General features: G+C 37.1%; 1 protein-coding gene across 7 annotated transcripts in view; it reads left to right on the forward strand.

The window, feature by feature from the left end:
• The first annotated feature begins 218 nt into the window (after positions 1-218).
• The window catches only part of LOC149553589 (Pseudouridine synthase family protein), a 321,934-nt gene continuing 309,537 nt past the window's right edge, over positions 219-12,615 (forward strand). For 5 of the 7 annotated variants that reach the window (XR_016353129.1, XM_089789007.1, XM_089789009.1 and 2 more), the window contains exons 1-3: positions 234-436; positions 533-586; positions 9,039-9,500. Coding sequence is in view for 6 of the 7 variants with exons in the window: in XM_089789007.1 (XP_089645133.1) it covers positions 350-436; positions 533-586; positions 9,039-9,500 (603 nt within the window). In the remaining variant the exon portion in view is untranslated. Of the gene's footprint in view, positions 437-532; positions 587-9,038; positions 9,501-12,615 lie in introns of all 7 variants that reach the window. The other 2 variants (XM_089789008.1, XM_089789006.1) reach the window with 2 other exon arrangements.

A 12,615-nucleotide genomic window follows, 5' to 3' on the forward strand; every position in this document is an offset into this window, starting at 1 on the left:
CCTGATTAAGATATATTAATACATAAAAATATTTATACATCTGTAATCACAATAAAATACTGAAAACTTTATAAATTTTTCTCTCAAACATATTTTATATTTTTGATTTTAATAGAAAACCTTTATGCTATTCAAAATTAATGTTTGGCGCCCCCCTTATCGACCGCTACCAATTTTTAAAGTATAATCATGTTGTAATTAAAAACATATAACACTATAATTCTAGTTTGATCAGACGGGTTAAAAGAAAATACTGTTTATACTACAGTGGGATCTCCCATTTCCTTTGTCGAGCTTTAAGCTCGGGTTTTAATATTATTCAGTGCACCAGTTGAAGCCACGGTTAATAATGGAGTCAGACGGAGCGCTACAGGCTGCTAACAATCTTATCAAACAATTACAGTCACAAGTTGCCGTGCTCACCAGGCGAATTCAGGTACTTTTAGCATTTTAATTCAGGTATTTTGTCATTGTTCTCATTTTCCGTCAAATAAAAATGTCTGGTTTAATTCTTTCCTTTTTGATAACATAGGTTTTGGAGCTTGAGAATACAAGGCTTTCGGAAAATCTGAGCAGTTGCCACAATGTAAGTTGTCTATATTTTGCGTTGATCGGAAAATACATTTTTTCATGCTGTTATACTTTCTTGATTGTGTAAATTTTTTTGTCATTAATATTTCGGATCACAGCCCATGCAAGAGAAGATAGATGAATTTTTTACATCCATGAGGCCAAAAATAGCCTACAGGATTTCCTACCCAGTAAACTGATTACGAATGCAAAGAGAAGATAGATTGATGAATTTTTAACGTATATAGGCCAAAAATAGCCTACAGGTCATCCTACCCACTAAACCAATGTTGGTAATTTAGTTCTCCTTTTGTGCAAGTTGATAATGAGCCCACGTAACCTCAATGTTTTCCTTGCTGAATGGATCGTACCAATAGCTGTCAGATAAAATATCGACGAATTTAACCCTGCTGTCTTTGTATGGATCACATCATAAAATAAAGTGTTGTTTGGTTTCCATCTTCCCAGAATTGCAAAATTTTCAAACTCTCTCTTCCCAAGGCTCTTTGGCCCCTTCCATCATCCGATCTCACATCTAAGATGGTGGGAGTTGGTTCTAAGAGTTTTAGCTTTCCAAGAAATGTTGGCCTCTATGTATGCCTTTTGGAGTTGGTGACAAGTAGGGTTGAACTCGCTGACTTTATAAGTCCTTTTCCTTCCAAGTCCATTTCCCTAATTCCTCTCATAGAATTTCTCCATAACAAATACCTTTATTTCTTTATTGTTTGTGGGACACATTGAAATGGATATTCCATTTGTTCATCCACTTGATGTTTTGTTGCATCCACGTCTTATAGAGTATAAAGAAGGAAAAAAGTCCGTCTTAAATCTACAAATGTAGGGCACTCACTATTTGTCATTTCATAGTTACAATTAATTTCTTTAATAGTCTCCCACTAAGCCATTTGTGCATATTCAGGTGTTGCTCATGTCCTTTGTGGGTCCCCTGATTATTACCAATTAGTGAAGGTTGTACAAAAATGCCTAGACATATTTAATAGTTAAGGAAGTAATGATTTGGGTATTAAAATACTCATGGCAGCCAAAATTCTCAGTAATGAGATTTTTACAAATGAATCATTTGTCAAGCAAATAGTGCGCGTTCTGTATTCTTTACCAATTTGCAATTCGCTATGGACATTTACAATAACAACATGTTCTGTGTGCATACATTGCTGTACACACTGGAGTAATGTTGCCAAGGTTGTGAAGTTTGGGTATACAATTACCAATTGCATTTGCATATTATCTTCAAGGCCTTCATATCAATACCAATTTTGTGAATGCCGCTAGTGAGTATAGAAAACCATATTTTGTGGAGTAATTTTATATCAAATCCAATTTATGAGTAGCCAGTAGTGGAAGCAGAAGACCATATTATTGGAGCCATTTAATATCAAACCCAATCGGCAAAGTGTGAATCTTCAGAAATGAATGCAGAAGACCACATAATGTGGAACCATTTTGTGAAACAATTTGTGTGTCTTCTGTATGCTGCCATATTCTGGCTATCAGGGTGTATCTTGGATCTCCATAACTTGTTGCTTTGCTTTCCATATTGTTTTACATCTTAAGGATAAAGTTCACAATATGTAGATTGATTTTGGTAAAAAACTTATATGAAAGAAACTCAGAATGTACGTTAAGAATAAGAGTTATGGTCTTGTCCCAGTTTTCTTGCAAAATTTTGCAGGTTTGAAGTGCAACTTGGACTTTTGCAGAGAGTTCAATCATATGCTCTGCAATTGAAAAATTATTGTCATGGATCAATGTTTTAGAATAAGCAATATGCTTCTGCATTGTATCCATGATAGGAAGGATCATGTTCTGGATGTCTATAAGTGTAGACCGGATCCTTGCTTCCTCTCTCAATAAATCTGCCTGCATATTTGATAGGAATCTGATCGTAATGTGATGTGCAGAGCTTGAACTGGGATCAAGCTGCAACTTTTGAGCACTAGCCTTCAGATCCTCATCAATCTTATTCAGTTTGCCCTTTATTTCTTTGGTATACTTGGTAACATCACATAACTTAGCAAAAAGATATGTTACATTTGTGTAGGAATTTGCAAGATTTGCCAAAATTGTAAAGAGCTCTACCTGATGGACAGCTATTTGTTGAGCAATGTGCTCAAGCACTTTATTGTCAAACTTCTTCTCTGCTTTCTCCAATAACTTATCCTGGCCAGTGGAATCCTCATTGAATTTATTAACTGCCTCTTCTAATTGCAACAAAATGTGTTGAGAAGAATCAACATCAACACCTATAGCCTTTGTCAAAATATTCTTGGCACTCTCTATAATTCTGAATTCTCTATCTCTCTTCTCTTAGTTGCTTTTGCTTGGCTTTCTGTTCAAGAAGCTGACTAACTAATCTCATCTGCTCTACAGTAGCATTGTCAAAATCTAACTTGGGAATCTCAATCTCCTTGTCCAAATCTATATCTGCCTCAATTTCTTTTCCACTAGTCAGAAGTTTTAGTGGTGTCTTTGGTTCAACTTCTGACATTAATACTTTAGATTTTGAAACAGAAACAATAGTGGAAACAGTAGGGCTTGCAGTAAAAACTTGTATAGTGCCTATTGATGGAATACTTACTGGAGCACTAAAAGAATCCAAAACTGATGTACTTCCCAAAATTGAAGTATTTATAGGTGGAATACTGACAGAAGTATGCACAATTGAAGAACTTACAGGAATAAGTACACCTGAAGTAGCCAAAACTGTAGAACAAGAGACTGTACTTATTGCTGATGATCCTGACTCGGGCACTAAAGAAGTAGAAGACTGCAGCTTGGTAGTTGAAGTGGTAGACACTTCATTAGTGATACATTGAGCTGAGAGGGAGCAAAGAGTGATTGGACATTTGATGTGTCTGCTGTGGTCACAATCACACTTGCTGAAGCTGTCTCCAAGCCTGATGATGTTACTGTTTTTGCTAGAGAGTGAGGAAGGGAGGCTATGACTTCTGTAGCTATCCTAATTGGATCACTTTCTTCTTCTTCTTCTTGCTTGTCTTTCTCTTCAGCTTCATCCTCTTTTTCTTCTTCATCATCCTTCATCAATTCCTGATAATCTTCAGCATCAATGGTGACACAAGGAGTATTATCTTCTTCATTATCTTCATCCTTGTCACTATCATCATCATCATCATCATTGATTTCTACTGGATTCTCACTTGGTTTGTGCAGATGATAAATATTTTTCCACATACATGTAGCATCGTTGACTACTTGCTCTATGTCTTTTACCAAAATTAAACAAGTATGAAATCTGATATTCATTTTGTCTTCATTTTTCTTCATGGCTTCTTTTACCTCAGCATTGGTAATGCTTGGTAACAACTATCTTAGAGATTGTTCATAAATGTCCTTTGCTGTTTGCATGGCTGATTCCCATCTTGGCTTTAATCTTACTAATAGTTCATTGGAAATCTGAGGTGCAATTTGATTAGGGGAATATTTCCATTTTCCCATCTTTGTCAGTACCAACTCCTCAATCTGCATCTTTTCAGCATCTGTTTTGGTTTCATATTTTAATGCTTTGAAATTTCTTATACCAGCACCTTCTTCCAATTGCTTCAATCTTTCCTAGAAGGTGAGAGGGGGCTTACTAAACACAACTTCACTGCCTCCTTTCTTCTTGGATCTGCTGGTGAATACAGTTGTGGAGGGCTTGGGTGGCTTGGTGATAATCACCTTGCCTTTCTTTCTTACAGGCTCTTCTTCCTTTTTTGATTCCTCTTCTTCATTCTCATATTCTTCTTCATCTTCACCTTTGCCCTCGGTAAGCATAAGAGGGGCATTTGCTGTTATCAGTTTGGATATCCTCCTCTTACCTTTATTCATTGCCTGTGGAAGCTTGATCTCAAGTTCTATTTTGGCTTTGGCTTCGTCGTAGGTTCCAAAGATAGGTTCCTTTGGATCTACAGGCTCATTTACCAGTGCTTCAATTATTTCTTTTGTCTCATCAATATTAACTTCATAAGGAAGAGGTTTTACCCACACTATTCTAGGCCTTACTGCCTGGATGTATACCTTGTCACTATCAACCATAAAACAGACATCATCCTTATAGTCTTCAACCAATTTCTGGGGTATTCTGAACCTGTTGTTCATCTTTTCCTTGAAAACTTCAAAATAATTGTCCATGATAATATCAAAATTCTCACCCATTTCAGCTAGAAACTCATTAATCTGGTCTAGAATTGGTGTGTCTTTTCTCCATACCACTGTTCCTTTAAAGGGGAAAAACTTTTGAACATAAAAGAACAAACAAGTCAACAGAGAACCAAATTTGCATGCATTATTCTTCGAGGTTCTGATGCTTTCCATATTCTTGTTCAACTATTTCAACATTAAATCTGCTAAGTCATTTTCCAAATTCTTCTTAACAACCTTATAAGCTAGGTCAATAGCTTTACACGGCACACTGTTGAGTCGACTAGAGCTGTAAACCTTATGAGTTATGATATGAATGCCAAATTTGAGTTCCACATCAGATACATTGCTAATTTTCATTCCTCTGCCATTCCACTCGGCTAGGGTTTTCTTCTGAAGCTCATCCTAACCTAGGGTTTTTGTAACTTTGGCTTTTGTAAGCATAGGGAGATCAGTAATGCGATGAATCATTTTCTTCGTAATCAAGACTAGCTGTTCTAACCACAATTGACCATTATGAACACGGCTCAAGATATACCTAATCCATTTAATTTGAAAATTTCGTGGCAGGTGAGGAATATGGGTTAAGCCTTTCTCTTCTAGGTGTTTATGCTCGGGCTTAAGAGTTCCATTGGCACAGAGTTCACCTAGGGCACTATCCATTTCTAGGGTTCTTATCTCTTGAACTGTACATTTGAAATGAGTTCGAATGTCATTGATAAGAAGTACCTTTGGTGGAATCTGCGATTTAGCTCCATTCAGGTTGAGGGATTCTGCAATCGCTAGTACCAATTTGAAATTCGGAGCTTTCCACTCAACACCACGCATCAAGATTTCAAATCCTTTCTTCACCTTGCTGCTGTTGGATGCCATGATCACTTGGTAAACTGAGAATTCTTCAAAAAACTCCGGTTGCAAATACTGCTCAAGATTGCTGGAATGCACTGCAAGTCGCTCTGCTCTGAATATGCTGAAATCATGATGGAAATGAAGTCAAATTCCTGCTTTTTGATAAAAAAATTCTCATTAATGCTCGGTACGATGAGAGCCATAATGACATAGTGTGTGACACCCTGTCATCCACTATCTGCACAGATTGCTCGTTAAAAGCTTGTAACTCGGTAGCCAAACAAAACCTTGTTACTCTCGACTTCACTCGGTATGACCTTACTTTACTCAGTGACTACTGATGCTGAACTCTTGTGATCCCACTGTATCTGGAATATTGATTTGGATCTTTTGCTTCCTTCCAATTGGAACTGTTTAAGATTTGTCTTTGAAAATACAGTTCCAGTTCTTCCTTAAGAACTTAATTGGAAATGGTGGAGTCACCCACTTCTTGAGTGACTTGACTACCATCACTTGAACTAGCTTGCTCGGTAGATTTAGGAATCCACTGCTGTCTCATCTGCTTCCTGATGTTATCAGCTTTTGCTTTCTTTTCATCTTCAACTCTACCTGTATTCATGCAATTCTTAGCTATATGACCAAGTTTAGTACATGTGTACATCCTATGGCAGTATCTTTTCTTCTCAAGTGATGCCTTTCACAGTTTATGCCAATGTGTCCATATTCTCCACAGTAATGACATCTACACCAAGAATTGTAGTCCCAACCAAATATTGCCTTTACAAATTGTTCAGCTGGATTGAATGGTTTAGATCTGCATTCAGATGCCTTGTGACCTTGTTTCTTGCATTTGTGATATTTGCCTTCAAATTTTGGTTTCTCCTTGCATTTATTAGCTTTATGACCATGCTGAGTGCAACTGTAGCATTTTCCATTAAATTTTGCCTTTCCATTACTCCAACATTTGTTTGATGTATGACCTATTTTACCACAGTAATTGCAAGAATGTCTTTGATTCCTTTGAGCACCTTGTTTGGAAGATTCACCTTCTTCTTTGTATCCAAGTCCTGCTTTTCCCTTTTGCCTATACAAATTCTACTCATTTTGCTGATTCAATTGATCCATGTCTGCGTGGGATTTCGTTATTCTTTCATTGAGTTGCTTCTCAAAATTTAGATCAACTTTCAACCTTTCATTGATTTGCTTTTCAGTGCTTAAATCATTTCTTAACCTTTCATTTTTAGATCTCAGACTCATGATTTCTTCATTTACATTGGAGAGCTGATTGATAAGACTTTCTTGTTGAAGGGATTGATTTTGAGTTTCATTGTTCCTTGCCTCCAAGTCTTCCTTTGCCTTATTTCTTTGTTTTGAGATTTCACAGAATCTTATTGATTGGATTTCTTGTTCTCTTTTCAATTTCCTTACTTCTTTTTGTAGGGAGCTATTCTTTTCTAGGAGTTCTTTGATTGCATTATTTGCTTCATCTGAACTACTTGAGGGGAAAAAATCTTCAATCTTCTCTTCAACATACTGGTGGTCATTCATTTGTTTTGCAAGTTCCTTCCTTCTTTTTAAGGATTGAGAAATATGCTCTTTTTCTTCTTTGAGTTGAGCTATGGCCATCTCTAGATCTAGCTTTTCATTGTCAATAGCTTTGTCAAGTCTGAATATCTCCATTGTCCTTGATCTTTGCTCAAGCTGTCAAATTTTATCCTGAGAACCACATAGCTCTGATACCAATTGTTGGAAATAATCAAGACTAGCTAGGTTACTGAGAGGGGAGGAGTGAATCAGTAACCTCAAAACTTTTGACAAATTTAGCACTTAATAACATAATCCATTTACCATTAATGGATCTAATCTATTGCATGCATGAGAAACTGAAAGCACAAAACACTTTGAACACAATATTTGGTGACCTAGAAACCTTCCAAATAGAAAGTAAAATTGGGTGAGAATGATACCCACAAAACTTCAATACCGTAGTATAAAGTTGGCCTGTTAAGGCTTACAATGATCACTTTTGATGATCTGCTCTGTTAGGAGCAATTAAGACTGCTAGATCCACCTTGTTAAACGTTTTACAAACATACAATGAAGTATGCACTCAGTAAAGAGATTTAAAGAGAAGACTGTTAAGTCTACCCTGTTAAAGGATTTGAAGCTGATTCACCTGTTAGGATGAAACAGTAGATCTGACTTACAACTGAATTGCTGATTAAGATTGTTGAAGTACAGATCACCTCTATGTGATAGATATAACTTGACTGCTCCTGATTTGACCTTGCTATTCTGCTGCTAATTCACATTTGCATTCTCATGCATCAAAAACATTACTTCAACTTCCTTCTTGGGTATGATACAATACATTACATATATACCAACTCAATTCACTTAATTACAAGGTCGGCCAAAACACAAGTTAACACCAATATTATTGAGTCGGCCCAAATGTAGAAACTCGGGTTTTGAAAGTTGACTTGGCGACTTTCTGATACACGGCGTCCACTGCATTACTCGGCATCATCATGCACTCAGTAGAAGCAGAGGCACGGTCCATACTAATCACTCAATGTAGTTTCGAACTTGGTAAACACTGGAGACTCGGTAGATACTGTGTCACTCGGTAGAAACTGAATTCCATGTTTACCATGCCTGCACTCGGTAAACACTACTCATCCCATCACTCAGTTAACACTGGCTTCACATCACAAGAACTGATGACTCGGTAGACACTACGAAGCTCGGTAACCACTGACCGCTCGGTAAGAACTGAACTGCTCGGTCTGAACTACCGGACTTCACATTGCCTGAATTCACTTGGTAACCACTGGAATGCTTGGTATGAACTGTGAAACTTGGTAACCACTGAATTGCTCGGCAAACACTGAAGACTGATCGAAGAGCTCGGTAACCATACGATATCTGAATAAATGTTGTCACTAATAACAAACATGACTTAATGCCAGCAACTTAGTCATCCGGAAGACAACACGATAATTCATCTCTCAGCTGAGTTGGCCCCTGCACTTCTAGTTTTAATAAGAAGCAGGAGATTATTAACAGAAAAAGGTTACTATCAGATAACACTAATTCTAGTGTTCACCTCATGGATTTACAAACAGAACTTGATGTTGCTATCCTTGTGCCTTATTTATTGTACAAATGTTTTATTTGTGAAGAACGATGGCAAATTTTAGTTTTGGACTCCATTCTTTTGATACTCAGTAATGCTGAATATACACACGTGCAGAATTTGGACACAAACTTTTAATGTCTTATTTTGTTTTTTATTTATATTTTGGTCAAGATTTAGAAATCACTTGCACACACATTTTATGACTCATTTCAATGTACCAAGATGAATTTCCACGTGTGCATCATCATGGGGGATTGACATCCCAATCTCTGATATATTGGAACTTACTGTTATTGCATTTTGCATTGTGACACAGATGCATGAAGCGAGGGAAAGGTGTGAAGTTCTATGTAATGGAGAGATCACGGTTCCAGAATCTAATGAAATAAATCAAGGGGAAAATAAAATAGATTTTGATATCCATGATTCCAATGAGCAGGATTTGTCTACATTATATTTTGAGGATACTGATAATGTAAATTTTCAATACAGTTCTGTAGAAGACAATGTTGTCTCAGGTTCATTGAACATGCATGCAATGGCATTCGAAAATACTGACTCGACTGTAAAGAATACTATGCACGGATGTCAGGAAGTCGATCAGAGAACTACTTTAGATCAAGTTAACATAGAAAATGAACCTTTGGCAAAACTAGATACTATATCTGGACAAATAGAAGCTGGCAACTGTCTGCTAGATGACAGCAGTAAATTTGGTCAAATGTCTGCCAGGCAAGATGATCATGTCAGGAAAAAGACAAAAGACAACAAAAGTCAGGTATTGGTTAATTACATTTATCTGCTTTTATCTTTGAACTGTTGTCCTTTGAATTCTGCAAATTTATGTTATCTTTTTTCTGACTGGTAAAGGAGGTTTATATTATGTCCCTTGCCTAGAAAAAAAGAAGGTAGAAAGGCATAGGTTGTAATGATCCACCAAGAGACAAAAAAAACTAGCAATAGACTAACTAGAAGGAACACTAAAAGTATTATTACAAGTGAAAAGAATCAAGTTAAAAACTTGGGCTGAATGTCAGGGCAGAGGTCATACTGTACCTTGGGAAAGTTATAGTACTCTGTGTGTGCTTGGCTAGTCCTTTGTGTCTGAGCCTGAGCAGGTCCATATTACAACTGTTGTGTCTGTGCAAAGTCTGACACCAGTCCATATTGCAATCATTATAGATATTATTCCTCATTGGAATCATTATAGATATCTATTTTGGTAATTAACTGTGACTTGCGTGTTTAGTATTGAGTCTCTGCTGATTTTTTGGAGAGTCACAGTCAATCATTTTATCAAGTTTATGTTGAGAGTTGAGACCAATTCTGGCAATACTAACGTTGCACAGGCCTGGGTCTGTAATACTAGAGATTGTGTTGTCTACGGTTCACTATAATAAGTTTATCCCTTACATCTCGTTGTCCCCATGAGTGCTTTGTATAGTTGTGCATCCATTAAAAACTGTTCATTCTCTTTCTGACAAGTTAAGGTTCCCATTAAATTATTTTAATAAAATTAAGCGACTGTAGTAAAAAAAATGTACATCTAAGTTATGGAAATTGTCAAAAAGCATCGAAATCTGTTTGCATTGAAATGATATCAATGAAGATTAATAAAAATTGGGCCTGACTAGGTGACTTACTATAAATAGATGCTCTTTCCAAGAATCTTGGAGGATCCACCAAAAGCTGGAATTCACTGTGGAAAGTGGCATAGTCCTGACTCCTCCTCTAGATTAATTGACCTCATTGCCAAACGTCAAACATCCTCTTACACAAGGCTAATAGTCACTGAGAAAGTTGAAGCCAACTACGATACTGAAGTGATTAAAAAATGGGGACATTACAGTCTTCCCTCCTCAAAGATTGCTTTTGTCCTCGAGCAATGCCAGCACAACATCAAAATAACTGAACTGCTCCATACTGGAATCAAATGTGCTCCCAGGCTCCCAAGTGTCAATCTGCTAAAATCCCAACCATGTAGTTGCTGCACCAATCTGATCATAGCAGAAAATACATTGTGCTAAATCTATGCTCTCCTCTCCTGTAGCCCAATAACATAACCACCCTCAAAAACCAAATTGGAATCCTGCAAGAGCTGAGTTCCATATCATGAAAAATATTTTGCCAAAGCATTTTACTATCAACTGAACCTGTTATCCCATACGATCTTGGGCAACAGGAAAAATAATGTACTGAACCAAAAAAATGATCCTCAGCATAGCCCATCTTGGAATCCCCAAAATAATTCAGATTAGTCCCTGACAAGTAGCTGATGTAGTAGATGACTGTAGTGTCAAATTGGAAAATAGCTATCCTAGGAATGTTTCCAGTGTCAAAAATTAATAACACCACCTTCACACTTAATCTCCTAGTGTCAGGATGGCGGTCCTGAGCACACCCACACAACCAACTACAATCATCAATGCTACCTCAAAAGATATATAGATCAAAACCATGAAATGACTACAATAATTACCACTTGCTACTGTGGATTTAAAAAATAACTGAACTATATCCAGAAAATCTCTCAACAACGAGCTGCCATTGAACTTGCAAGTACTCAAAATCAATCTGCTGATTTACTGTTATTGCTTGGGACAGCATAGTATTGCAAGGGCAGCATCTGTCATAAAAATTTACTCCTGAATATGTGGGAGATGTGAGTGTGGAAGTGCCTGGAAGAAATTATCTTAAGGCCAGATCTACTTTACTATCTAACTCCAGAAATATGCTCTATTGTTGTTCTAGAAATGCTTGCCAAACCACCTGAATTCAAGAGCCTTATGAGCAATGCTTTGCCACCTTTCAGTACCATGCTTCACAACCTAAATAGGCTGGCAGGAGAGACTAGCTTTGAGACTACTGTAATGAACAGCCCTGTTTGCTACCCATTTTTTGGCACATCTTTCATGTTAAATTTTGAACCAGAATATAATAAAGCAAATAGTGGATATACAGAAACGACTAGAGCACCAGAGATACCCTGGGAATACCCTCCTCGAGGGAAAAACCCAGCCACACCAAAGAATACTGTTTTATTGCATAACAATGAATGTCTGAGCACAATATTTTTCTCACTTCTGCAACTACACATATTTAGGGAAAAATACACAATGTTCACTCAACTAATTATTGACTGATAAGCAACAGAAAAACTCCTTCACACTCAATTCTTGCAAATAGCAAAGAATACTGGAGTGATGCCAATAAACTAAGACAGAATAATCAGAATGTACTGCACCACTGAACACCTACGGAAAATTCCCATTATGCTCTCCGCTATACTAACAAAATACTTGCTGAAGACACTGAATCTCAGAAACTATACAGTATTTTTCCCTTTGCGTATCAGATCAAGTCACTGCGTAACCATGAATGCATACAATCACCGAATGAAGGACTAGGAGGCCATTTTTTGCTTGGGAGATGAATGGAAACAGCTGTTACAAGAAAATGTATCACTCCAACAGTCATATGATGACTTTCCAGATACAGCATGATGACCATTTGATCTACAGCAGTTACACAATGATGAAACAGTTGTATTCCAAACAGACATGCATGAAAGGGCACCTCAGTGCTCAACAAACATACACACACACAACCATCCATTTCCCAGCTCTGAGAATTCTTCATTGACTTCAAGAGGGATGACTTTACTTAAGGAATGCTGTCAATACAAGAGCATCCTTGGGTTGTTGGCCATCTTGCATCACCCAAAAATATTTCTTTCAGTTTTGTTCTTGGTTTCCAATTTCTGTGCTTTGGTTGGCTTTCCTTAGTTTTTGATCATCTGCTGTTGCAAACCTAAGGGTATAATCTGGAAATTGTGTTTGATCTGTGTCTAGGATCACACTTCAAGTTCATTTGGATACTTCGCAGTTGAGATA

The sequence above is a fragment of the Cupressus sempervirens genome, chromosome 6 (assembly GCF_028749045.1).
Source record: "Cupressus sempervirens isolate cs-2001-9-10 chromosome 6, ASM2874904v1, whole genome shotgun sequence".
NCBI lineage: Eukaryota > Viridiplantae > Streptophyta > Pinopsida > Cupressales > Cupressaceae > Cupressus > Cupressus sempervirens.